The sequence below is a fragment of the Adiantum capillus-veneris genome, chromosome 9 (assembly GCF_014529385.1).
Source record: "Adiantum capillus-veneris isolate H3 chromosome 9, ASM1452938v2, whole genome shotgun sequence".
NCBI classification, from domain to species: domain Eukaryota; kingdom Viridiplantae; phylum Streptophyta; class Polypodiopsida; order Polypodiales; family Pteridaceae; genus Adiantum; species Adiantum capillus-veneris.
Window position 1 is genome coordinate 33348435 of NC_140939.1, and position 27858 is coordinate 33376292.

Consider the following 27858-nt stretch of genomic DNA (forward strand, 5'->3'; position numbering starts at 1 on the left):
CTGGTGAATGTGATGCCAAGGTAGACATAGGAGGTGACTACATCAACCTGTCCTCCTGCTGCTGTGAAGGTGGCGGCGCTCCTCACTGCACTGGATGTGTGAAAGATCATAACCTTGGTTTTGCCAAGGTTCACAGTCAACCCCCTGTGTGTGCTGAATTCGTCCAAGGCCTCAAGATGGCGTTGCAAGCCCTCGGGTGACTCTGAAATCAACACAATATCATCAGCATATAACATGATGTGGACCGGAGTACCTGCCAAGTCGCTCCCCTCTCCCCCTGCTCGCAGTATGTAGTCGGAGATCTCGTCGATGTATAGCCCAAAGAGTGTCGGGGAGAGTGGGCATCCTTGCTTAACACCAATGGTGCTAGCAATGGTCTCTGAAAAATCGCCTGGGCAACGAACCCGACCCGTCACCCTCTCATAGAGAGCATATATGGCCCAAATCATCTCTGTTGGTACCCCAATGCTGTGAAGGCGCTGGAAGAGTCTCTCGCGTGGGACTGTGTCAAAGGCCTTGCGGAAGTCCACAAAGCAGCAGTAAAGCCTCTTCTTCCGCGCCTTTGCCCCATCAATGAGGCAGTGTAGAACGAAGATGTGGTCAATGGTGGAGAAAGCTCGTCTGAAACCTGCCTGGCCTGGAGCTCGTAAACCCTCGATCTCTGCGTAGCAGTTGAGCTGTGCCTCAAGTACTGCTCCATATAGCTTGGCCATCGTGTGGCCAATCATGATAGTCCTGTAGTTCCTTGGGTCCAGGGTGTCGCCAGATTTGTGGATAGGCACTACGGTGTGCTGTGTCCACTCCTCTGGGAAGCCCTCCCCTATAGCCCGGTTGAAGACATGTGCAATCAACGGGGCTATAGTGGAGGCTGCATAAATGATGTGCTCACTCTGTAATCCAGTATGGTCAGCTGATCGTCTGTGCTGCATGCGGCGTATGGCCCTCTCTACCATCTTTGCTGTAAAGAAGAAGGAGCACGTGGGGCGTGGCTCGTGTGGTTGTGGGATAGGAGGCTGCCCTGGCACTTCATAAAGTCGCTCTGCATAATCATGCCATATCTGTGGATCCTCAATAGCTGTAGTCGGACGTGGCTCGCGCAGGGTGCGCCATGCCGTCGCGCTATCCATGCTCATGAATAGGCGGTATAGCTCAAGCTCCTGTGCCTCTTCGAATGCTCGCCGCTTTTGGCGTGTCAGCGTCTACATATGCCGTCTGGCCTCTCTCTCTGTGATCTCTCCTAAGGCTCGCCGTGCATGGAGGCGTCGGTATAGCTCTCTGCACTCATCATCATACCAGCGGTTCTGAGGCATAGCCCCGGGGGGGGGAGTGCGTCCTGTGTGAGTGGTGTGTGGAAAAGAGCTAATAGCTGAAGTGTGGAGAACGGAAGAGATATGTGATGTGAGAACTGAGAGTGGTGTGGATGGGTGGAGGAGACATAGGCCATGTTCGACCTTGGCCGAGTAAATAGAGGCTAGCTCATGTGTGAAATGGATGGTGGTGTGTGGAGTGTGTGTTGTGGAGCTGTGTGTGATGGTATCTCCGGTGATGGAGAAAGAGAGGTATGTGTGGTCGGCTCCGATGGGTATGGGTGGAATGGTGAAGGATGTGATAAGGTGTGTAGCCTCCCTGGGTCCCAGAATATAGTCGACTGTACTTCCCCCTCCTTCTGCAACTCCATGTGGCATACAAGTCAGGCCCCCTGAGGTGGGCCATTGGACCATCCCGTTATAAATAACGAGACGGTGCTGGGAGCCAAGTCGAAGTAGATGTCGTCCGTAAGCTGTGACTGGAGCTCTGTCTGCTGTGTCTCTCATAGTAGCCTCCTCATCTAGAGTGTGTAGTGTCTCTGGGTCCTCATGGTCATATGTCTCACACTGCTCACTGCGCGTACAAGCATTGAAGTCTCCCATAAGGAAGACTTCACCCAGTGTGGAGTACTCCATAATCTCCTCCGTGAGGCATGCGTACGGTGACTCCTGCTTAATAGGGGCGAATCTGGAGCCTGTGGGAGCAAAGTAGCAAAGGGCAATGTAGACGATCCTGTCTCGTGAGAGCTCGAGGCGAATCCACATGTAGCGGGCCTGTGGGTCCCGGGCAACAATCTGTAGTCTGCTGTGAAGCCCCTGTCTAAAGAGTATGGCCACTCCTCCTGAGCCGCGAGTGGTGTGTTGGCGCATACATCCTCGATGTAGAGACTCCCACTGGAATCCATGTATCCGTGGTAACCCTCTCTCCGGGCTCTCGTGTGTGTCTGTAAGTAGAATGATGTCTCGACCTCTCATCACCTCCTCAAGTCTCTGTGGGTGTGTCCATAGGTCTCCATTGCAATTCCAAACCGTGACATGAATCTCCTCGTGTGTCCCACAGGCCGCGAGTCCCTATGCGATGGTCTTGCCATCAATGATAACCCTACCATCCCGATATACTGCCTTCTTCCCTTCTTTGCGGGCTTGGTGGACTCGAGGCATGCACGCGCGACGGTGATCTTGTTGCATCTTTGTGAGGTCATCATCAAGATAAATCGGGGGGCCGTCTATCCCTCTCAAGATGACCCTCTTTCGGAGGAAGGAAGTTCGAGACTCCTCGGAGGCGAATTGGAGGATGAGAGCTCTTTTCTTTGGATCTTTGCCGGCTCTCCAAACTTTGGAGAAAGGGATCTCTTCTTCCTTGTATCCCACTTTCTTGCATAAAGCTTTCCCATCGCTTTCGGGTGTAGACCCTTCTTCTTCTTTGATGCCGGTCACTCGCACATTGAGACGGCGAGCTTGTCGCATCTTCTCCTCTTCGATGGTTGTGTGTACGATGAGTACCTCATCTTTTTGGGCTTCCTCTCTTGCTACCTTCTTGATGTTCTTTTTGACCACTTCGACCCATCCTTCTTTGGTGGCCTCTAATTTGTCCTCAATGCTTGCGGTGAGGGCTTTGGTGATCTCCTCCTTGAGGGCTTCCTTAGCCTCCCCTTTAATCTCTCCTTCCTCGGGGGTGAGGGATGTGAGGGAAGCATGAAGGAGATCGATTTGTGCCTTCATCTCTTCTTGCTCTTTCCTCCATCTCTCCCTCTCCTTCTCGTTCTCCCGTTCCCTTCTCTCCTTCTCCTCTTTTGAGATTTTGGATTTCCGCTCTCATGTCCTCCTTCTCTTCGTTCCATAGCTTGATGAAGTTGGCTTTCTCCTCCTTCCATATTTCTCTCTCCATCCGCCATTCTTTCATGTCCTTCTCCAATTGTGCAAGCCTCTTATTTGTGAGCATGAAGGACGTTGTCTTCGTTGTCGGTGTCGGCGTCTTGATGATGGGGGAAGACATGGTTGTCTTCGTAGCTACCCTCTCTTCATATTGTGAAGAAGAGGGGAGAAGGGGAAGAGAACACTCAGCTTGTGTGTATGCAGGGGGCAGCGGGCAGGGGATGGGGATGGGGTGTGTGTGTTCAGTGGATGGGCTTGTCGTCTTGGCGTGCAGGGAGCAGCGCACGGGGGGGGGGGGGGGGGGGCAGCGCGCAGGAGGGAGCAGCACACATGGGTGGGGCAGCGCGCAGGGGAGGCAGCGCGCAGGGGGGAGCCACGCGCAGGGAGAGAGAGGGGGGGCGAGGGCTGGCAGCGCGCAGGGAGGCAGCGCGCAGAGAGAGAGAGAGAGAGAGAGAGAGAGAGAGAGAGAGAGAGAGAGAGAGAGAGAGAGAGAGAGAGAGAGAGAGAGAGAGAGAAATGAAATGAAATGAAATGTTATATTAACGTCTTCAAAAGGCCAAAGTGACCTATGAGACCAGAAAGTTACAATGCAGTGTATCTGATACAAAGTCAGATTAACAAAATAAATTAAACTAGGATAACAAAATATAAATACTGCGGGATCCTAAACTAAGCATTACAATGTGAAGACAATATGGGAGGGGAGTAGAGATCCATCTTCATCTGCACTCTGGACGACGAAAGAGTATGGCTTGAATCTTTTGCCATAGCCTCCTTCGAAATTGTGTAGCTCCTCTCCTCCCTCGGGGTCGTCTAGATCTCCCTAGCTCCAATGCTCGGTCTATGAGAATGCCAGTAGTGCGGGTAGACCTCTCCACCGTCGCTGGTTGCTCCTCTGTCTGTTCTTCTGGGTGTACAGTATCTAGTGTAAAGAAATCTGTGATCTGTCTCTGGGGATGTCTCTCTTCACCTCTCCTCAGTAAGGTTTCTCTATGCTTGTGTAACTCAAGTAGATAAAGCCCAAGACATCTTTGATCCTCATAACTCATGACCCTAGATAGAGGCCCAAAACCTTCTCTGAATCTGCCAGTCTCAATCTCGAGCTGATGTGAGGACGTGCGTATCTGGCCAATGGCACAACGCAAACCATGCGTGTCCATATAGCTAGGTCGAATTACAAACCCATCCCCCGTGAGGTGGAGAAGATGCTCTCTATAGAAAGCCATCTTTGTGCTTAACTCTTGTAACGGCTCTATCCATGTCCTCCTCGTGTCCAACTGGAGAGAGAGAGAGAGAGAGAGAGAGAGAGAGAGAGAGAGAGAGAGAGAGAGAGAGAGAGAGAGAGAGAGAGAGAGAGAGAGAGAGAGAGAGAGAGAGAGAGAGAGAGAGAGAGAGAGAGAGAGAGAGAGATGAAATGAAATGAAATGATAACGTCTTCAAAAGGCCAAAATGACCTATGAGACCATCAGATACAAAGTGGTGAATCTAATACAACGTCTGAAGTACAAGTACAAAAAGTACTGAAAGTAAAAATGAAAATTAAAAATGAGTGTGAGATGTGAAATGTGAAAATGTAGAATAGGCCCTCAATGACAATCTGGGTGTCATGCTAGAATGCCTCTGATCCTTTGTTGGAGTCTCCGTCGATGGAGTGTGCTCCTGTGTCTCGGTCGTGGTCGTCTCGATCTCCCGAGCTCAGTCGCCCTGTCAATGAGGGTGCCTCTCGTATGAATGCGGGTACAACCCTGTGCTGGTGGTTGGTCTCTTGGCTCCCTCGATCCAAAGAAGTCTGTGATCTGTCTCTGCGACTGTCGTGCTCCATGTCTCCTCAACAGACTATCTCTATGTCGGTGTAGCTCAAGTAGATATAAGCCAAGGCATCTGTGATCCTGATACCTCATGACTCTATCTAGGGGTCCAAAACCCTCCCTGAATAAGCAATGGAAGCGCCCTCGTTTCTCATAATACACAGTGCAATGGCATATGTAGTGTAGCTCTGTCTTTGGCTCTCTACCGCATAGTTGACATATCCTAGACTCCGGCGGTATCCCTCTGAATCTACCCGTCTCAGTCTCCAGCTGGTGTGAGGATGTGCGAATCTGACCAATAGCACATCGCAGACCATGAGACAAATGAATGTCCATGTAGCTCGGACGAGTCACAAACCCATCTCCCGAAAGTTGGAGAAGGTGCTCTTTGTAAAAAGCCATCTTCGTGCCCAACTCCTGCATCGGCTCTACCCATGTCCTCTTGGTGTCCAACTGTATTAGATCCTGCCGAATGAGTCTAGTGATCTCCGTCCGTGTGACTGGCAGGGAGGGTGCATCTAGGGAATACTGAAAAGGAGGCAATCTATCCATGCTGAGACCATGCCTCTGAAATCATGAGGTCATCTGCGCATACCAACATGATGCATCTCCTTGCATCGCTAACTGTCTAGAAGACTCAAGAGCCAATCTAGTATATCTACCTCTATGTGTATCCCATAGACTGTGCATAAAGGACACTGATCTAGTAAGAGTCTCAATCTCAATAGGAGGGGCGGCTACCTCCGCTCGAATAATCGCATGTGGTACGGAGGCCTTGGCTCTAATCATCCGGGATATCATAAATACCAAGGGTCTCTCCATGTTCCTCCAACTGTCATGATTCACAGATGGTCCCCAAACTTGGACCCCATAAAGCATAGCTGAAGCAACCAAAGTATCAAAGAGCCATAGCTTTGTTCGTGGTTCTTGAAACTGAACCTGCGAACGCATCCTCTCTAGCCCTCCCAATGCCGCATAGGCTCTGGACAGTCTAGTCTGTGCTGCTCTCCTCAGAGTAAACCTCGGTCCCGTGAATACCACCCCCATATATGTATATTCATTTGTGTACTCCAGAGTGTCCTGACCATATACGAGTGTAGGTGCCGATCTCTTGACCCACTGTGGTGTGGTGTTAAACACCATAACCTTGGTTTTACCAAGGTTCACAGACAGTCCACTATCCTCTGTAAAGTTGTGCAATGCATCTAATTGTCTCTGCATGCCCTCTGGCGACTCTGATATCAACACAATATCATCAGCATATAATAATAAAGGAATCCATGTCCCTGCTAGCTGAGCGTCACCCTCTCTGTCAATGTAGTGAGAGACCTCATCTACATACATACCAAAAAGTGTAGGGGACAAAGGACACCCCTGCTTCACTCCAATAGTGGAATGAACAATGTCAGAAATCCCCTCAAGAGTGCGTACCTGGCCAGTCACTGAGCCGTATAAAGCCATGATCCCCCATATGATCTCTGTGGGTACTCCCAACTTCAGTAGCGTGTGCATCAATCTGGCCCTCGGCACTATGTCAAATGCTTTGCGGAAGTCCACAAAGCAACAATACATCCGTCTCCCATGTGCCCGACCCTCCTCAATAATGGCTCTGAGTGTAAGAATATGGTCCAAAGTGGAGAAACCCCTCCTGAATCCAGCTTGTCCTGCTGCTCGTATGCCCTCATTTTCTGCCCATTTACTCAGTTGTTGTTCAAGAATGGATGCATACAACCGTGCCAATGTGTGCCCTATCATAATAGTACGGTAGTTCCCTGGCACAGTGGGGTCCCCTGCCTTGAAGAGAGGTACAATAGTAGATAATCTCCGGGACTCGGGTAGTCCCTCACACATGACACGGTTAAACAACTGCGCAAGAACCTCTGACAGTAAATCTCTAGCATGTATCAAGTGCTCTGCCACCAAACCATCATGATCATATGCTCTCCTAGTCCTCATCCTATCAATGGCGTTCTTCACCATCTCAGTGGTAAAGAAGGTACTAGTGGCTGGACATGGTTCTAGAGGATCTGGTAATGGTGGTTTCCCAGGTACTGTATATAATGATGCTGCATACTGACCCCAAATCTCGGGAGAGGTAATCACTGGAGGAGGTGAGTGCTCATGGAAGAGACGCCAGGCCTCACCTGAATCTCGACTCAAAAAGAGCTGATACAAATCACATTCCATCTGGGCTAAAAAGGCCCGCTTCTTCCGTCGCACTAAGCGCCGAAGGGCAATCCGAGACTGTCTATATGTAATGACTCCAAGTATAAGCTCGCTCTGAATCTTAACTCTCATCTCTCTGCATTCCTCATCATACCAACTATTCTGAGGCATGTTCCCAGAATGTCTTCTCTGATCTGGTTGAGTGTGTGGGTATGCCTCTGCTGCAGCCCCATGCAAGATCTCCGTCAATAAAGTGGTGATCTCTTCCACTGTATATACAGGCTCGGCTGCCCACATCCGTCTGTAAATTTCTTCCACATAAACTGAATCCGTCTCTGGTGTAAAAGTATACTGTGTGTGTGCAATCCTCCGTGGTGTCTGAGAGGCACTATACTGGAAAGAGACTGAAAAAGTCAGGAGAGCATGGTCCACTGCTACTCCAACGGGCCTAAGACCCACACTGAGATCTTGAATATTAGAGATGAAGCTCGGTGAAGTCATGACATAGTCCACCATACTGGCCCCATGTCTGTGTGGAAAGCATCCCCCAGACGAAGGAAAAATCTCTAGACCATTAAGTATGGCCAGACCATGCGTAGTCATCATCTCCATGAGAGAGAGAGAGAGAGAGAGAGAGAGAGAGAGAGAGAGAGAGAGAGAGAGAGAGAGAGAGAGAGAGAGGTTTGATAATTCTTATGTTTTCTTCTTTTCTTAGGTGCTGGGCGGCTTTAAGCCCGAGGACTATGTGACCGTAAGGGAATGGGCGACAGCTTTGGATGGAACACAAGTACCAATTTCAATAGTTTATCGGAAGGATATTGTGAAGCTAGATGGCACTGATCCTATGCTACTCTATGGATATGGCTCCTATGAGGTACCTTGTTGTTTTGTATCTTACACTATAGAGGCTAACTGTCTTTGTGTTTTGATCTTAGTCAATTTTGAAAAGATAGAGCTTAGGAACTTAAGAATGATTTTGGTCTATTTGGTTTGCCACAAATTTACTGCTGTGGTATTATTTTGTCAAGCAGCATTTCAGTTTCATGAGTGGAGATAGCACAAAGTTGGAAATTGATCATGATAGCTAATTGAAGAGCATCAGCTCTCGCTGATAATGAATTTGAATTGACATGTTGTGGACATGGTGTTTGTCACGTTTTGGGAACATAACTTGTAGTTATGGAGGCATGGTGGAGTGGAAAATGGAAGTGCGGGCATCATTTTGTGCATCTGCAAGCTTTCTTTAGCAAAGGTGTTTGCATGCAATGCGAGCTAGCTCATGATTAAGGTGTTCCCATTTATATGAGTAAACTGCTTAAAATGAATAAAATTTTGCAGGAAGAACTCATGCAGTTCCTCTATTTTATCTTTATTCATGGTTTGGTTTGCTGTGTTTAGATAACTTCTTGTTCAAGTCAATCTAGTTGTTTTGCCAAGCCTCAAAATGCCTCAATGAGAGCTACAAAAAATGATACACGCAATACATGCCAATTGTTATTTTCAAGGCAACTTGTTTACAATTTATGTATAGTGCCTGTTTACAATTCAGGTATAGTGCTTGTTGTGATCACGTATATACAGACTTAAGAGGGAAAACTGAAAATCTTTCATATGTTTCATGCTGGTCCATATCATACGTTTCTTACGTTACAACTATGAGTACGTTGAATTACAAACAAACATGGAGCATACCAGACATAGGTACTTTTAGTGATAGGCTTTATTATAAAGGAGTTTGTTTTGCATCTCTAGAGTCACGTATGCTTGTGCGCATGCGCGTGTTTATGTTGTGGGTGTGTGGCAGCATATAGTGGTACCTAGTTCTACATGCACAATTGGGCACTGACGACATTACTGGGGATGTCAAAGTATTTAGTTAATACTATGCATGATGGAGCTGATGTCGATGAGTTCATACGTTGCCCTTCCCTATAAAGATGAATTTGGGGTTACTGAATTCATCTATGTGTGTATATATGTTTGTGTGTGCTGGATATAACTATATTAATTATCCACAAAAGAACACTTATACATCTTCAAAAGACACACAACTCCCGACCTCAAGACAGTGAGTACAAAACTTCTTTTGTTTTTTAAAATTTTAACCATATACAGGAGGTAGTGATGTGTGTGAACACACTTAGGACCGTCGGGGCATTTTTTCCTTCACTGGGAGGTTTTTTCCCCGTGCATTGTATACATGCCCATCATACTTCAAAGTAAGAACGCCTAATGCATTCCAATTCTCCTATATATTAAGAACATAAAACTACAACAATAGATGTCATAAGTCTTCATCTTCAATGTCGAACAGTAGTTTCACTAAGCGTGTTTGAGAAAAGATCGAACTCTCACTTACATCCATGTAAAAAAAATTCAAGCTCTTAGTTTTGAATACGTTTAACATGTGTCACTGAGCTTATAGGTTGTCCATGTCAAACTTAAAAATACCTAAACTGACTACTATCCTAAGCAGTACAAATCTTTTGCAATCTCAAGTCTTTGGTATAAAACCTACTTTATTTGCGATAAGCCATCAAGAGACAGTTGTCCCTCCTGATGCATGTCGAGGTTCCAACGGTTCTTAAAGTATTCTTTGCATTTTTATTTTTCTTGGCCATATATACCCACGAAAACATATTGCAATAGTAAGAAAGCTAAACATATTAGCTTGTCAAATCCCACAACACATATTCTTGTCTAAGAAAAACATATTTCTTTTGTCCAAAATCTTGGAGTTTAGAATGCGTGGGTTTTTGTGTGTGCATGCCATTAATGCAGGGGTGTTACATGAATGTTAAATATATGTATGACAATATGTGTGTGCGTTATACATATATTTTGATAACCTTGCAAATGGACAATACTGTTTTGGTGGGGTGCATGAGAAGCTTGAGGCAAGGTGAAGTTGAGGGTGTTGTGGGGTGAAGCATTTGTGGTGTCTTGTGTGGTTGCAAGGTAGGCCTGAACTATCACATGCACACTAGCTCAATGTGCCATGTGGACATGTTTTACAACCCCGAAGCCACATGTAGACTAAGAAAGCCAAGCACATCTTAGTCTACTGGTGCTTTTGCCCAGACGGATTCATGAGATTAGCTAGGACAAATGGATAACAGTATGCATTGTCGTGGGGGGACAATCTAATTATTCGAATGCAGAAAGATTCACAAGATTAGTTAGGATGTAGTCTGGTGCTGCTATGCTTTTCTGGGCATTTAATGGCATCAGCGTAGCCTAGAGTAAGTAGCACAAGAAACTTTGGTCTTGTGCTGATTGATTGGATTCATGAAGCATGACATGTCACATTTGTGCCACTAAACCATCCTTGCTTTTGCAGGTACCTTTTATAACGATTTGAGATTGACGTTGCTTTTATTAAAAGACCTCATATGTCAAAACACCTAAGAGACAAAAAAATATAAATTTAGACCAATTTAGCCTAAAGCCTAAATTGGCATAAATGAGATTTAGACTCGAGTTTGTAGTGGTACAGGAAGAATCCATGGGCTGCCCATAATCCCCATGTGGAAGAGTTGGAAGTAGTAGAAGTGGAAAGAGAGGGTACCCAGCCAAAGGGGCACCTTGCCATGAGCAAACCTCTGCCATTTCTTGCAGTTTTTCCATGCTAGGACAGCACCGGCTTCAAGTGACCCCTTGCTGACCCATTTGTCACCATGAATGGCCTCTATCTACAACCCATGCTTGCACTTTTGCTGGCTTGTTCTCGGTCAGAATTGTGTCAAGATCAGCCAGGCCTACTGAACCAAGGATCCCCTATTACTTGCTATCATCGCCAGTTTCACTAACCATACGCAAGGAATCCTTCACCTTGCATTTAGCTATACTCTCCTATGGTCAGTCTAGAATAGGTAAAGGTTGTAGGACTCGTATAACTTTGTGCCTGTCATACTTCACTTTTCAACACACTATACCAGTGTGTACAAACTTAACCACGTCCTTCTTGAGCCGAGGCCAATAGAAGTATCACTTAACACCCTTGAGTGTCGCCTCGATGCCCAACAAAAGGAGGGTTCTGATACTCCAGCATCTTTTGCCTCAAAACCAAAATCACTTGTCACTCAAGTGTCTCACGTCAAATATCCTTCCTTGAGAGATATCTGGAAACTGTCTCTTCACTTCGTACCCTTGCAAAGATCTTACTAGAGTCTGGGTCTATAGCATACTACCCTCGCATCTCATCAAAATCCTAATGATGCAGTCTTATAGTAGCGGATATTTGTGCCTTGCAAGACAAAGCGTTCGCACCGACATTGATCTTTCCCTTCAAGTACACTATCTGGAAGTGAAACTGAGACAGAGTTGAACGTCTTACGTGCTTTTTGGACATTTTTGTCTTGGACAAGAAGTACTTCAAACTTGGATGACTGTTATAGGCTTGGACTCTTCAAGCAAGAAATCATGTCACGTGACACATCCAACCCTATGTGTCCGTGGACAACCTACACCATAACAGGGTTTCTGTCAGTCCAGTCAGTCTAGATTAGAAGTGATCTGGCACTTTTGTGAGTCTATTCGTAGACCGTGCATGCCCAGTCACTTAGTGTAGATGCATATCCTTTGGTTGCACACATCATGATCATCAGTATTCCCATCAGAATCCATCAGATTCCATCAGGGGAATTTTCTAGTGATTTTAGCCTATTTTTCCTATTTTTGACATTTTTCACTTATTAATTTAAGTGACTTTCCAACAAAAGTAGGTAGGGCAATTTGGGTAAGAAAATATATAAGCAAACCAAAGTTAGCACTAAATGGCAGAAGAGGCAACAGGAGCCAAGCTCAGCAGGCAACTTCTCCAGCAAGACCTTGGTGGATTTTCCCTCCAAGCAAGACCACCTCTCATCCCTAGCGTTTTCCAGAACCACAGATCGCCTCCCTTTCTGGCTGGCGTTTTTCAGCATGCAGCGATTTTCAGCCATAAGAAAACCTGCAAATTCAGCCCTAAAAGAGTAGCAGATTCAGGCCAAAGATCATCAGTTATCAGCCCTACAGTAGACACAGTTTTTCAGTCTTAAAGACAGCGGGAACCAGCGTTTTCCCAAGCGTTTTCAAGCAGGCCCAGATTTCAGCCCATAGTGTTATTGGACAGCAGATAAAAGATTGCAGATTTCAGCCCTAGTGTCGTCGTCGTCATCACCGTCGTCATCGCCGACATAGCCTAGACTTGCATCAGTCACATGCATTCAGTTTGTACTAGATTGTGCAATCATAAGTAGATCACTCTCGCCGAGAGAGTGGGGCCTTCGGAGGAGGGTTTTACAACGTCTCTGGTGTCGTATCTCTCTTCTCTCTCTATCTCTCAGTCTCATACACTTGCACGCACAGTGTCCATTCACTTTGTTGTGATCATAGCATTTTCTCACTAAGAACGGAAGGCTCTCACTTCCATAAGAACAAAAGGAACCTTGAGCACAGTTTGGAGTACTCATCTTGAGCAAAGCACAAACAATCATTCCGCTACACCTAACATTGGTATCAGAGCTTTGGCAGTGTTTTGTATCACTCAAGGAAAGAACCACAAGAATCACAAGAATTTCTTTTGCTTGTTGCGGTCGCACGAACCCAAGTTCGCTTGGGCGTGTCGATTCCTAAGCGTGTTTTTGAAGAGTGACAGAAATCCCAAGAAAGAAGGGCTTGTCCAGCCTCCCCTTGTGTCTCTTTTCACACATTGAGAGCGGACCGTGCACTTAGCGGTCGGCCAATCGACGTGAGGTGGGAAAAAGCAACCTTGGTGTGAGCGCAAGGCCGCCAAGGGGTGCGCCCGTGGGAAAGAGCAGAACTCGGGTGAAGAGAAGATCCTTCTCGAACACATATTGCAAGCGAAAAGAAGAACCTCAAGAACCCAAGAACCCAAGACCCTCAAGAACCCAAGTTCCTCGTGAACTTAAGAACCAAAGATCATAGTGTATGGTCGTCATCCAAAGTGGAATGGATACTTCGCATACAGGTGATGGGCATGAGAGAGGCGACGAAGAATTTTCCCCACCAGGAGATTTTCTCGACCCTCCCCCTTCGCCATCTACGCCACGAGTTGTACTAACTCCTATGGAGATGATGGTCAAGTCAATGGTGGACATGATGCTGGCACAACAAGAAGCGACTCGCATTACTTTGAAACGCAATGAAAGAAATGCAACAACAAGAAGCGAATCGAGTTGCGTTGGCACAAAAAGAAACAAATCGCCTTGCTTTCGAGCGCTAGCGCGATGAACGAAATGAACGAAAAGCAAAAAGGGAGGCCGAGCGTGAAGCTCAAAGAGAGCTACGCACTCAAGAATTGCTTAGACAAGTGCTAGCCTCGAAGATCGAACCAACCAAAGATCGTGGGAGTTCCTCAAGTGGCGCAAGCCACGATACGGATTCCAACCATCCAATCATAGAGAAGTTAACTTTTAGTAAGTATGATGGTAAGATGGATGCTACGGTTATTCATTCTTGGTTGCATCAATTTAATGCTTATTTTGCGACATCTAAGAAAAAAGGAAATAGAAAAGTTTTGACGGCAGCTATGTACCTTGCCGATGATGCCATCAATTGGTACCACGCATGGCAAGAGGCACAGCTAGCCATGCACCTAGAGGAAGCCGACGAATTCACTCCCCTTTCCTTCAATTGGGCTGATTTCCAAGACAAGCTCAAGGCGTGGTTTATGCCACCTCAGTACCTCGCACGATTGAAGGACGATTGGTGCGCTCTCAAGCAAAATGGTATGCCGGCCATGTTTTTTTCTAATCGTGTTTTGCAGCTAGGTACCCAATTATGCAAGTCGGATGATGAACGCAAAGAGGCATTCCTTTTTGGATTAGACGACTATATCAAGTTTGATGTAGAAGTCTTCGACCCAATCGATCTCAACAAAGCGGTAGCGATTGCTCTCGCACAGGAGATGAAGTACAACAAGGGAAAGCCCAAGGAGAACAAGACTTCCACAAGTACCAAGCATACTTCTCAGAACCCTCAGAACGGTAAGAATGGTAACTCTTTTAACCAATCTTCCAATAGTCTCTCAGAAAAGAATTCTTCCAATGAATCTAAGGGTAAGGCTAACACATTTGCTAAACCTAAGCTTACTCCAGATGAAAAGGTAGCATAAGGAATTGTAGGAGGATACATCACGTCGGAAGAGCAAAGCACTTATTCTAAGGAAGGTCGTTGTTTTCATTGTCACATTAAGGGTCACATAAAAAGAACATGTCCTAAGCTTGAATCGAATGAATCTAAAGAATCCGCAGAACCCACTTCCTCTGTCAATGCAATTAATGATAACACGAGTGTGCCCCAAGTTTCTCATGACCCTCCCATTGATGATTCTCTCATTAAATGTTATGGTCGTACGTCGGGGCAGCGTTTTGTCATATTGTTTGACCCATGTAGTATGTATGATGTGATCAGTCCCTGTCTTGTTGAGAGAGCCTGCCTCGAAGTTAGTCAGAGATCTCCTATCGAGGTCTTTGGCTTTCTTCCCGGTATGGACGCTCTCATCACGGAGGAGTGCCTTGATGTGTTGTTTGCAATTCAACAAGCTGCCTTCACTAGAAGATTTGTTGTTTCTGCTCTCTCAGGATGTGATATGATTTTAGGCATTCGATGATTTCGTGATGCTAACCCTCTCATTGATCGGGAGGCTAACACTTTCACTCTCAATGCCAAAAGTGATTCTCCCATTGTCATTCATGGAGAGGACATTGTTCATTCTCCATCTCTCATTGCTAATATGCAGGACAAGATTGAACGGATTCATGAGAAGGAGACTCTCTCAGTCTCTTTTTCTCCAAAGCATGACACACAGAATTTGCATTATGATGATGATGATTTGATTGACAATGATCAGCATGATGATTTGCATGATCAAGATGTGATTTCTCACAAGCATGATGAGTTGCATGAAGAAGATGTGATTCTTCACCAGGATACTGTGTTAGTTGATGCTTTTTCTAGCGACGCTAACCTCGTTGCAGATTCGATCAATCACGAAAGATCGATCTTGGCTCTCAAGCCTAGGTCCAAAGAACCCTCACAGGAAGTATTATGTGTTCGCATGATTGATACGCACGCATTGTTCGAATGTTTCATTCGTGATCGTTTCCTGTATTTTAGTCAGCGTCTTTATGTGATCCCTTTTCTTAGGCATGACATATTGTATGTTGAGCACGTTTCTCTCATGGATGAGCACGAATGTATGCGGATTTTTCATGAAAAGCTGAAAGGTATGTATGTAAGGAAGTCACATTCCAGGTCTCTTCCTTGGCATGACACATTCGTAGAACGAGCACATGAAAATATAAGCACCAAGAATGGGCATTTTCGTTGTGAATTGCCACAGTTGATTGCTCTAGATCATAAGAGAAAGATTCGATCTCATTGGTTGCGTGTATGTGGTTAACGGTTTGGCATTCCTTCTATTGGTTCATTTACATTGCATGCACAGTCTTTAGAGAAGGCAAGATTTTTTCCATTCACTTTACATGTGTATGTTCATGGTTTTGTATTGGAAATGGTTTCAAGAATTTTCAGCCATGGAGATTCTTGAAGAAAGAAGCATGACTCTAGACGAAGTTGAAGCATCGAAGGAGCCATAGAAGACTTTGTGTCGCTTTCGACGCGGCCCAAAGAAGCAAGCGTTGCAGACCTTTATGAAGTTCAAGTACCGCACGACCCAGACATTAGAGTGGGCCGGCGAAGAGTCCCTTCCAGGATTCCGGATGCTATTGGCGATCTCCCTCGACGCCATAGAGTTCGGTACCAATATCTCACTTTGAAAAGGAGGGGATGTCACGTGACACATCCAACCCTATGTGTCCGTGGACAAGCTACACCATAACAGGGTTTCCGTCAGTCCAATCAGTCTAGATTAGAAGTGATCTGGCACTTTTATGAGTCTATTCGTAGACCGTGCATGCCGAGTCACTTAGTGTAGATGCATATCCTCTGGTTGCACACATCATGATCATCAGTATTCCCATCAGAATCCATCAGATTCCATCAGGGGAATTTTCCAGTGATTTTAGCCTATTTTCCCTATTTTTGACATTTTTCACTTATTAATTTAAGTGACTTTCCAACAAAAGTAGGTAGGGCAATTTGGGTAAGAAAATATATAAGCAAACCTAAGTTAGCACTAAATGGCAGAAGAGGCTACAGGAGCCAAGCTCAGCAGGCAACTTCTCAAGCAAGACCTTGGTGGATTTTCCCTCCAAGCAATACCACCTCTCATCCCTAGCGTTTTCCAAAACCACAGATCGCCTCCCTTTCTGGCTGGCGTTTTTCAGCATGCAGCAATTTTCAGCCATAAGAAAACCTGCAAATTCAGCCCTAAAAGAGTAGCAGATTCAGCCCAAAGATCATCAGTTATCAGCCCTACAGTAGACACAGTTTTTCAGTCTTAAAGACAGCGGGAACCAGCGTTTTCCCAAGCGTTTTCAAGCAGGCCAGATTTCAGCCCATAGCGTTTTTGGAGCAGATAAAAGATTGCAGATTTCAGCCCTAGTGTCGTCGTCGTCGTCATCACCGTCGTCATCGCCGACATAGCCTAGACTTGCATCAGTCACATGCATTTAGTTTGTACCAGATTGTGCAAGCATAAGTAGACCACTCTCGCCGACGAGAGTGGGGCCTTCGGAGGATGGTGTTACAACGTCTTTGGTGCCGTATCTCTCTTCTCCCTCTATCTCTCAGTCTCATACACTTGCACGCACAGTGTCCATTCACTTTGTTGTGATCATAGCATTTTCTCACGAAGAACGGAAGGCTCTCCCTGCCATAAGAACAAAAGGAACCTTGAGCACAGTTCGGAGTACTCATCTTGAGCAAAGCGCAAACAATCATCCCGCTGCACCTAACAAATCAATAGCGCCACACGAACAAAAGTTCAAAATCATTGAACTTTACCACACAGAGAGAGAGAGAGAGAGAGAGAGAGAGAGAGAGAGAGAGAGAGAGAGAGAGAGAGAGAGAGAGAGAGAGAGAGAGAGAAATGAAATGAAATGTTATATTAACGTCTTCAAAAGGCCAAAATGACCTATGAGACCAATCAGTTACAAAATAGTGAATCTAATACCATGTCTGGGTACAAAAGAACTAGAAAAGAACTAGAAGTGGAACAAAATACTACTACTACTACTACAATCTAAAACTACGTTACTGGCCTCAAAGACTGGTGCACCTTTCATTATTTCTTTATTATTGATCACTGCAAAGTACAACTCCCAAGGGTCCTCTACGTTGCTGGCCGAGACCGGAATGGGGCCACCTGAACAGACCACAAAAAACGCTGAAATTAGTCTCAAAATAGGCTATAAGTTAGTAAACAACTATAAGCCAAGCTTCTAACATCTAGTTGCACAATTAGAATCATGTTCGAACCTTGCTTGTCCTGGATTTGCGGTGGAAGCCACATAGTTTGCATGTCCATGATCTTGCAGCGCCGTCTTTGCCCAAGACTTTGGAATGCACCTCATCCCACCATGAAGGCTCATCCTTCTTTCCCCTCTTAACAACCGAGGGACCTTCATGTGATGTGGAAGCTTGTGCCATATTGATGGCGCTTGAGGCTTGAGCCTTGAGACTAAAACTCGAGAGAGGGGGATGTCCGATGGAGCGTGGAGCTTGAGAGAGGGATGCGATGGAGGGATGGAGCTTGCGAGCTTGTGAGAGGGATGGAGCTTGAGAGCTTGTGGCTTCAAGCTTGAGATAGAGGGTGAGAGTGGCTTGAAGCTTGAAGCTTGAGAGAGAGGGTGAGAGAGTGGTGTAAGGTGCAGCGGAAGTGAATGTTGAACTTTGCTCAAGATGAGTGCTCCGAACTGTGCTCAAGGTTCCGTTAACTTACGGAAGGGAGAGCCTTCCGTCCCTTTAGTGAGAAAAATGCAATGGAAACAAACAAAGTTGTGAACACTATGAATAAAGGTGCCGAGACTGAGAGATAGAGAGAGAAGAATACGACACCAGAATGTTGTCAAACCCTCCTCCGAAGGCCCCACTCTCTATGGTGAGAGCGGTCTACTATTGATTGCACAAATCTCTACAATGCTTGGACTTGCCGACGATGTCGACGATGATGAGGACGACGACGAGATGGGCTGAAATATGGAAATGCTAATGGCTGAAATTTGCAAATCAGAGCAAACCGCGAATTCGGTTGAAATGAAGTTGGCCTTGGCTTCTCCATCAAAGAAGATAACGGCTTCCTGGTCTGACACTTTGCCCCATGCTTTGCAAAGGTCGGTACTTTTGTCCATCTGATCAGGGTCTGTCCTCACAAAGTCTAATACGAGTCATGCTTTCGTCTTTCCTTTTCTTCCGTGCTCTTCGGCTGCTCTGGAATTCCCTGGCTTGTTTTTTTGTGGTTCTTTGGTTCTTCTTTTCAAGAATTCCAGCTCTTTGTGCGAGTATAGGTTCCGTTTTTGTGCACTCGTATATTCTTTCAGTTTTTCTCCCGACCTGAGAGGAGAATCTATGGCCTCTCGCCATCTCGAGTAAATCTCATCAATCGGGTAGTTCTTCAGGTGTTTCGCAAATCTTGAGTCTCTAGAGAACTTAATCAATCTTTTTCCACATGTCAACCTGTAGTTGACGTTTGTACTCATTGCAAACTTTTCTGCCAAGGAGCTGTCCAAATCTTCATTCTGCTCTTCAGTTCCTGCGTCAGATTTCAACTTTTCTTTGCCTACCCATCGAGAGGTGTTATCTCTCTCAGATTCTTTGTGAGAACCCATGTGTAATCTGGGGTTCTTTATGGATTTTGCCCTATAAGACAGAGCGATGAAGACGGGAGCACGTCCGATGCGCAATGTACGAAGGGTGGGAGTGGCTAGTAAGTCCGGGTCGCAACACGAAGATTCTTTCACATGTAGATAAAATCTCGACTGTTCTGTCATGTTCTCCTCGAGAATCTGTGCGCGCTACAGAAGGGATCAGATCGTCCGTAGAAGAAGATTCTGTCTGAGCTCTGATACCTCTGTAACAGGCTTGGACACTTCAGCCGAGAAATCAATAGCAACACACGAACATATTTAAACTTTAATATATATATATATATATATAGAGAGAGAGAGAGAGAGAGAGAGAGAGAGAGAGAGAGAGAGAGAGAGAGAGAGAGAGAGAGAGAGAGAGAGAGAGAGAGAGAGAGAGAGAGCACGGCGGAGTTTTGCACCCAGAAGCAGAACAAGGTACAACTCCCGAGGGACCTTTGCTCGTAGACTCTACGTCCAGATGCTTTGCAGAGTGAGGCCCTAAGGGCTCTTTTATTCTTACAAGGGATGCCCCAAAAGGAGAGGCCCAAAAGCAATTAGTTGAAAAGCAATGAATCCCAAAAGCGTTTGCTCCCAAAAGCTGCCAACGTGAACCGTGGAAATCTGTACAGCCTGCCGCATGGCACAGCTTATGCCAAACGTGGAATTTCCGTACAGCGTGCCACGTCAGCCAGTCAGCGCAATTTTTGGGCCTCCTGTACAGCCTGCCACATCAGCAGCTCCACGCAATTCTTCTTTTCTTTATTTAAGTGTCCCAACTTATACTTTGTCAGTTTCCATTCCAAGATGCCACGTCATCATTTTGTGACATGAGGGGTTATCTGCATTAGTTCACTCCACTATCGGGGTGAAGCAGAGTTTCCTGCTCTCTCCTACTCTATTGGTATGTATGTGGATGAGGTCTCTGACTATATTAAGAGAGAGGGTGATAGAGGTGCACTGTTGGCAAGGACATGGATTCCACTATTGTTATATGCTGATGATATTGTGCTGATCTCTGACTCTCTGGAGGGGATGCAACGTCACTTGGATGCTTTGCATAGGTTTGCCCACGAAAGTGGTTTGTGTGTCAACCTTCGTAAAACCAAGGTTATGGTGTTTAACACCACCTCACAATGGACCGAGAGATCAGCACCCGCATTCACATACAGCCATGAGACAGTGGAGTATACAGATGCTGACACCCACCTTGGGGTGGTCTTTAGTGGACCATCATTTTCATCGAGGAGAGCAGCAGAGACTAGACTGACCAGAGCATATGCAGCATTGGGGTGGATTGAAGAGAATGTGTTCACAGATTCAGTTTCAGGAGCCTCGGATGAAGCTGTGGCTTTTTGACACTTTGGTGGCTTCCGCATTGCTCTATGGAGTTCAGATATGGGGGCCTTCATTGGACCATCACCAGACGTCGGGTTGCACTGATGGATGGGGAGACATGGAGAAGCCGCTGGTCTCTATGACCTCGCGGCTTATTAGAGCCAGAGTTGTACTAAACATGGTTTACTATGAGATACGAGGCCACTTTCACTGCCTGTTCAGAGAGGGCTTTGGACCACTCTCTAGAGTCATGGGGTATGAGGACCAAAGATGTCTGGGACTGTTTTTTCTTGAGCTGCGCAGACACAAAGAGAGCTTCATGAGAGGAGAGGCTAGCCAGTCTCAGAGACGAATCACAGACTTCTTTAGAGCGGACATTGGGCATCCGGAGGAGCAGCTACCACAACAGAGCTCACATTCTCCTCACACTAGAGGCACGAGCGACGGATCTAGCGAGCTCCAGACGCCCACGACTGCGGTGGACTGCACAGCATCTACGGAGGCTGCATCAGAGGATTCGGATCACTTTGGCCCGACATGCACGCCGCCCGGTCTGGAGGAGATTGATGAGATCCACCAGCAACTGATGATGGATCTCCTGTGATTTAGCTCTTTTGAGGATTGTACACCCTGCTCATCTTGTACCAACCTTTGTATCAGCTCTTACCCATTATACCCCCCCCCCCACACACACACACACACACACACACATTGTGTTGTATTAGCCCTCAGTCATTACTTTCACCCCCCTACTCATATCCTACACAGTTCTAGCTAGTTGCTTAGTTCATATCTAGTAGTAATGATTTTAGTTTTTCACTTCACTTCATTTTAGTTTTGTACTCAGACATTGTATTAGATCCACCGAGATTGTATCAATTTGGTCTCATAGGTCATTTTGAAGACCTTTAATATAACATTTCATTTCATCTCTCTCTCTCTCTCTCTCTCTCTCTCTCTCTCTCTCTCTCTCTCTCTCGCACGTCAGTGTATGCACCACCCAGAGGACAGTCCCCTTTCTCTATTTTGGATGATGACATATGGGAGTTCTCTAGAGATGGTGACATCATCATTCTAGGGGATTTCAATGCTAGGAGTGCCCATCATCAGACAGTATTTTATGATACTTCAGAGGAGATGCTGAGAGAGCTGGATGCTGCAGAGACAGGCCTATCCAGACTATCACAAGATGGAGAACACACTGAGTATGGACGACACTTGATAGACATGGGGACTGCACATGGATTGGCCATCTTGAATGGCCTACAGAGATTTCCCGCTTCAGGGGGTTTTACATGCTTGCCACACAGACATGGAGCCAGCACAGTGGATTATGTCATGGCACAACCGAGCCTCATCTCTAGTATCCAGGATCTCACGGTTGGACCCAGACCTGTTGGTGTGGCAGTGGATCATGCTCTTGTGTCAATGACCATCTCTTTTCAGTTTAGTGTAGCACATAGGCTATGGACAACAGCCCCTACTCGCTGCACCTTCACGTGGGAGACAGACTCTGTATACATAGATGGGATCTACAGACGCCTATGCACAGAGGAGCCAGGGCGACCTCTGGAGGAGCTTACTACTATATTGACACAGACACTACATGATGCAGCAGCAGAGGCATACCCACATACCCAGCCTGAGCAGAGACGCCGTTTGGGGAGCATGCCCCAGAACAGTTGGTATGATGAGGAATGCCGGGACACTAGAGCTAGACTTCAGAGGGAGGTGCTTTTGGGGGACATCACTCACAGACAGTCACAGATTGACGACTTCCGACGCCTAGTGCGGCGGAAGAAGAGGGCATTTTTGGCTCGGCTAGAGCAGGATCTATATCAGCTATTCTTGAGTCAAGACTCACGCGAGGCATGGCGGCTCTTTCAAGAGCACTCTCTCCCCCCTGCCATCACTTCTACAGAGGACTGGGGCCAGTACGCATCATCTCTGTACACAGTTCCTGAGCAGCCCCCCCTTCCCGACCCTCCCGATCCATGCCCACACACATGTGCTTTTTTCACCGCGGAGATGGTGAGGAAGGCTATTGACAGGATGAGGACTGGGAGAGCATACGATCATGATGGTTTAGTGGCTGAGCATTTCACGCATGCCAGAGATCTACTAGCAGAGCTTCTAGCAGTGATGTTTAACCGTGCCATGTGTGAGGGCTTGCCTGATACTTGGAGTCTATCTACTATTGTACCTATCTTCGAGTCGGGAGACCCTATGGAGCCTGGGAATTATCGCACTATCATGATTGGACACACATTGGCACGGTTGTACGCATCTATTCTTGAGCAGCAGCTGAGTAGATGGGCAGAGAGGGAGGGGATACGCGCAGCCGGGCAGGCAGGGTTCAGGAGGGTTTTTCTACTCTTGACCATATCTTGACACTCATAGCCATCACTGAGGAGGGTAGATCGTGTGGGAGACGGATCTATTGTAGCTTTGTGGATTTCCGCAAAGCATTTGACACAGTGCCTAGAGCTAGATTGATGCGCAGATGGGAGTACCCACAGAGCTCATTTGGGGGGTCATGGCATTATACAAGTCAGTAGTGGGGCAGGTACACACCTCAGAGGGTCTATCCACACCGATTCACTCCACTATTGGGGTGAAGCAGGGCTGCCCGCTCTCTCCTACTCTATTTGGTATGTATGTGGATGAGGTTTCTGACTACATTGAGAGAGATGGTGATAGAGGTGCACAGCTGGCAGGGACATGGATTCCATTATTGTTATATGCTGATGATATTGTGTTGATCTCCGACTCTCCGGAGGGGATGCAACGTCACTTGGATGCTTTGAATATGTTTGCTCAGGAAAGTGGTTTGTTTGTCAACGTTGGTAAAACCAAGGTCATGGTATTTAATACCGCCCCACAGTGGATCAGGAGGTCAGCGCCAGCATTCACATACGGCCAAGAGACTGTGGAGTATACAGATGCGTACACTTACCTCGGAGTGGTCTTTAGTGGGCCAGCATTTTCATTGAGGAGGGCAGCAGAGACTAGACTGACCAGAGCCCATGCAGCATTGGGTAGATTGGAAAGGATGTGTTCACAGGTTCAGTTTCAGGAGCCTCGGACGAAGCTCTGGCTCTTTGACACTCTGGTGGCTTCTGCATTGCTTTATGGAGCTGAGATTTGGGGACCTTCATTGGATCATCACGGGAGGACATGCCGCAGTGATGGATGGGGGGACATGGAGAAGCCTCTGGTCTCTATGATCTCGCGGCTCATTAGAGCTAAGGCCTCAGTACCACGTGCTATTGTTCGAGTAGAGCTAGCTGCCCCCCCACTAGTGGTTGAGGCGCTCACCAGATCTGTCTCCTTCATACACCGCATGTGGGAACTTCCCAGAGACAGATATGCCCGCCTTGCACTTGAGTCCTCTCGACAGTTAGCCATGCAGGGAGATACAACATGCTGGTATGGGGAGATGACATCATGGTTTCAGGCGCATGGGTTCAGCATAGACAGATTGCCTCCCTTCCAATACTCACTGGATGCACCCTCTCTGACTCTTACACAGTCCGAGATCACCAGGCTCATCCGCCAGGACTTGACTCAGCTAGACACCAGGAGGACATGGATACAGCCAGCAGAGGAGCTGGGCACGAAGATGGCTTTCTACAGAGAGCATCTCCTCCAGCTTACGGTTGATGGTTTTGTGACGAGGCCCAGATACATGGACACCCACTTGTCTCATGGGATACGATGTGCTATTGGCCAGATACGCACATCTTCACACCAACTGCGGATCGAGACTGGGAGATACAGCGGAGTACCAGCAGAGGCCAGGACATGCCCCCTGTGTGACATCGAGCCTGAGATAGAGTTGCACTATACATGCCACTGCCCTGTCTACTACGAGATACGAGGCCGCTTCCATTGCTTGTTCAGAGAGGGCTTTGGACCATTCTCTAGAGTCATGCAGTACGAGGATCAGAGATGCTTGGGTTTGTTTTTGCTTGAGCTACGCAGACACAGAGAGAGCCTGATGAGAGGAGAGGCTAGCCAGTGTTAGAGACAGATCACAGATTTCTTTAGAGCTGCCACTGGACACCCGGAGGAGTTACTACCACAGTAGAGCTCGTCGTCTCACACCAAAGGCACACTGAGCGACCGAGCGCTGGGGAGATCCAGACGCCCACGATTGCGGAGGACTACACAGCATCAGCGGAGGCTGCATCAGAGGATTCATATCACTTTGGCTCAACATGCACGACGCCCGGTCAGACTACTGACCATGGAGGAGATTGATGAGATCCGCCAGCGACCGATGCTGGATCTCTTGTGATCTAACTATCCCAGCTAGTTGCTTAGTTCACACATAGTAGTTTAGGATTCCATAGTATTTTATTTTTATTGTGACATTTGTCATTTCATTTTTGTCATCTTGTTACTCTGACTCTGACTTTGTATCAGATCCACCACATTGCAACTTTCTGGTCTCATAGGTCACTTTGGCCTTTTGAAGACGTTAATATAACATTTCATTTCATTTCTCTCTCTCTCTCTCTCTCTCTCTCTCTCTCTCTCTCTATTAAAAAGAGGAAAATGGTGTGTCACCTTTCTGTCACCCAAGTGTGGTAGATTGGTTATGCCATTTCCCTCTTAAATAACTGGTCTTTAGTTCAACTCTCCTCGTCAGATTGATCTTTAAGGTCTCTTGGGATAGTTTCTATGATGTTAAAACAATCTTCTTCTCGGGTGTGAGTGCGCGCTAATAAAAAGAGGAAAATGGTATGACCTTTCTATCACCCAAGTGTGGTAGATTGGTTATGCCATTTCCCTCTTAAATAACAGGTCTTGAGTTCAACTCTCCTCGTCGGATAGATCTTCAAGGTCTCTTGGGATAGTTTCCTACGGCGTTAAAACAATCTTCTTCTCTCTCTCTCTCTCTCTCTCTCTCTCTCTCTCTCTCTCTCTCTCTCTCTCTTTGTGTGTGAATAAAAGCATTGCTGACATTCTATTTCTTGACCCTCCTTGGAGCCCCCAAAATGGTGCCGACTGCAAGGGAAAGTAAAAACTGTTACAAGGCGCTCGTAGGCCATTATCAAGGTCAATGGCCAAACTATGAAAACTGAAAAGCCTAAAAAAATACCAAGCGGGGGTAAAAAGTACCCGAGCACCTATTGAAGGGAGAGGACGAAGAGGGAGAGGGTATTCACCAAAACCTTTGAAAGGTACGCACTGCAAAACTGCTATGAAGAGGAGAACAACATAGTAAGGTATGGGGCGTAATCGGACAAGCCAAGACAACATCAAAGATGCGTTGAGAAGCAACCACTGCACAAGAGGTTCAAGGGTGAGGGAGAAGAAGTTGAAGAGGATAACCAAAAATGTAAACACTAGTGAAATGCTATGTAGGGAGTCAAAGGAACCTTGAGGCATAGCTCCGCTAAAAAGCACCATGCTTCTGGGAATGCTTAAACATTTTTTGCTTTGCCAGTGGTTCTTTGATAAAGAACTGCCATGGAAGCGAGCCTCAGGTCCCCCCCCGCCCCGTCCCGCCTCCCGGCCCCCAGCCCCGGGTGCCCTCCCTGTTCTTAAAAAAAAAAAAACGTTCTTCTTGCCCAAGAAATTAGGATGTTTTGCGACATGCATGCTCTGGGTAGTGATGTTTTTGTGGTGTGGTTAACAAGAAACATGCGGGAGCTTGTTGGACTTGTGGGGCTAGGCCAAAGCTTGTGATACTTTGGTAAACTTATAGAACTGAATCCTGATATGAACCACAGTATATGTATGTGAATGTGGCATTGGTTTTACAGACAAATTTTTGTACATTTGGCATGTTTGCTGATTGTGTTCTAGTTAATGGTTGTTCTATCAGCTAGTTGATACTTGTGAGTTATATTCCATAAGGACTGTATCGTGTGTATCCCAGATTTGTATTGAACCAGAATTCAGATCGAACAGGCTGGCTTTAATTGACAGGGGGTTTGTCTATGCTATTGCACACATAAGAGGAGGTGGAGAGATGGGACGCAAATGGTATGAAGATGGGAAACTTTTGAAAAAGAAAAATACGTTTACAGACTTTATAGCTTGTGCAGAGCACCTTTTGGATCAAAAGTTTGGGGCTCGAGGCAAATTGTGCATAAATGGAAGAAGTGCAGGAGGCTTATTGATGGGTGCTGTGTTGAACATGAGGCCAGATTTATTCAAGGTTGTAGTTGCTGGAGTTCCTTTTGTCGATGTGGTCACAACTATGCTTGATGCTTCAATACCTCTGACCACCGCTGAATGGGAGGTATGTAGACATCAATGGCCTTGCTACGCATGAGAAAATAGAGATAGCATGTCTAATCATGTTGTAGCCATTGTTAATGGAATGTTCCTTAAAATAAGCCAGCTTGTCTGTTGTGCAGGAATGGGGTAACCCACAGAAGGAGGAATTTTACAACTATATGAAGTCCTATTCTCCAGTGGATAATGTAAGTCTTTTTCTGTACATTAAAAGTCATTTGGGATTTTATCTCGATGGAGTTTTTAGGTTCAATGGTGTTGTTAAATGCAGGTCAAAATGCAGGATTATCCAAATATACTAGTCACAGCGGGACTCAACGGTAGGTTTTTACCTGGGTTAGCATGCTCACCTGTCTTTGTCATGTGGATTCTGTAACATTGCACATCTTCTTTCAGATCCCAGGGTTGCATACTGGGAGCCTGCAAAATTTGTTGCAAAGCTAAGGGAAAAGAAAACTGATGATAATCTTCTCGTCTTCAAATGTGAAATGGGGGCAGGCCACTTCTCAAAGTCTGGGAGGTCTGTCTCTTCTCCTCCTTTTGCATGCGCATATTAACATAAACAACCCCCGCACAAAACCCCCCCCCCCCCCCCCCCCCCCCCCCCACCCCCACCCCCACCCCCCCCCCCTCTCTCTCTCACACACACACACACACATTCCCAAATACACACATACATACTCTTCGAAATACTATTCTTTATTTATTAAACATGACTTTCTTGCTTTTCAGGCCATCTTCAATTTGTTTAGCATTTCTTATACTTGTTTGCAAAAGTATTATAAACTGTTGCTTACTTATTTGACACTGGCAGGTTTGACAAGTTGGAGGAAGATGCATTTACATATGCCTTTATTCTCGAATGTCTTTCCAAGTGAAGATGGATAAAGTCTCACAGAGTACTTTTAAGTCTAGCTCAGCTTAATACATCAATCAATTTACTGAATCAAAAAGATAAATTTTGTATCGACTTTTCATGTTCTTTTTCGTGAAAGTTAAAGAGAAATGTCTGTCTCTCTCTCTCTCTCTCTCTCTCTCTCTCTCTCTCTCTCAAAAGGGTTGCTTAATCACAATTCAAGAGGATACAAGGTGTAAAGCACGTGGCCTACTTCAAGAGACTTACACAAAGCCTCATTGGCTATTAATTAACTTTAGCATGTTTGAACAAGTATCGTGTAACCATGGAAGAGCTATTTCGTTGGGAAGGCTATGAGCATCTATGAGTAAAGGACCAGCTAAAGAAGTATACCATCTCTGTGCTTAATATGACCTCTCATTGCCAATTGGAAATCACCAATTAAAAGCATTGCTTATTGTCTATGTATGGCAAAGGCCTTTCTACAAAAGAAAGCAAAGATCAAA

The 27858-nt window shown here is 46.2% G+C and overlaps 1 protein-coding gene across 1 annotated transcript in view; it reads left to right on the forward strand.

The window, feature by feature from the left end:
• LOC147450313 (Prolyl oligopeptidase family protein) overlaps positions 1 to 27516 on the forward strand; it is a 113198-nt gene extending 85682 nt beyond the window's left edge. The window contains exons 6-11 of the mRNA XM_086519578.1: positions 7872 to 8030; positions 26135 to 26500; positions 26619 to 26684; positions 26768 to 26816; positions 26893 to 27016; positions 27311 to 27516. Coding sequence (XP_086375704.1) covers positions 7872 to 8030; positions 26135 to 26500; positions 26619 to 26684; positions 26768 to 26816; positions 26893 to 27016; positions 27311 to 27374 — 828 coding nt within the window. The 3' untranslated portion in view covers positions 27375 to 27516. The remainder of the gene's footprint in view (positions 1 to 7871; positions 8031 to 26134; positions 26501 to 26618; positions 26685 to 26767; positions 26817 to 26892; positions 27017 to 27310) is intronic.
• The last annotated feature ends 342 nt before the right edge of the window (positions 27517 to 27858 follow it).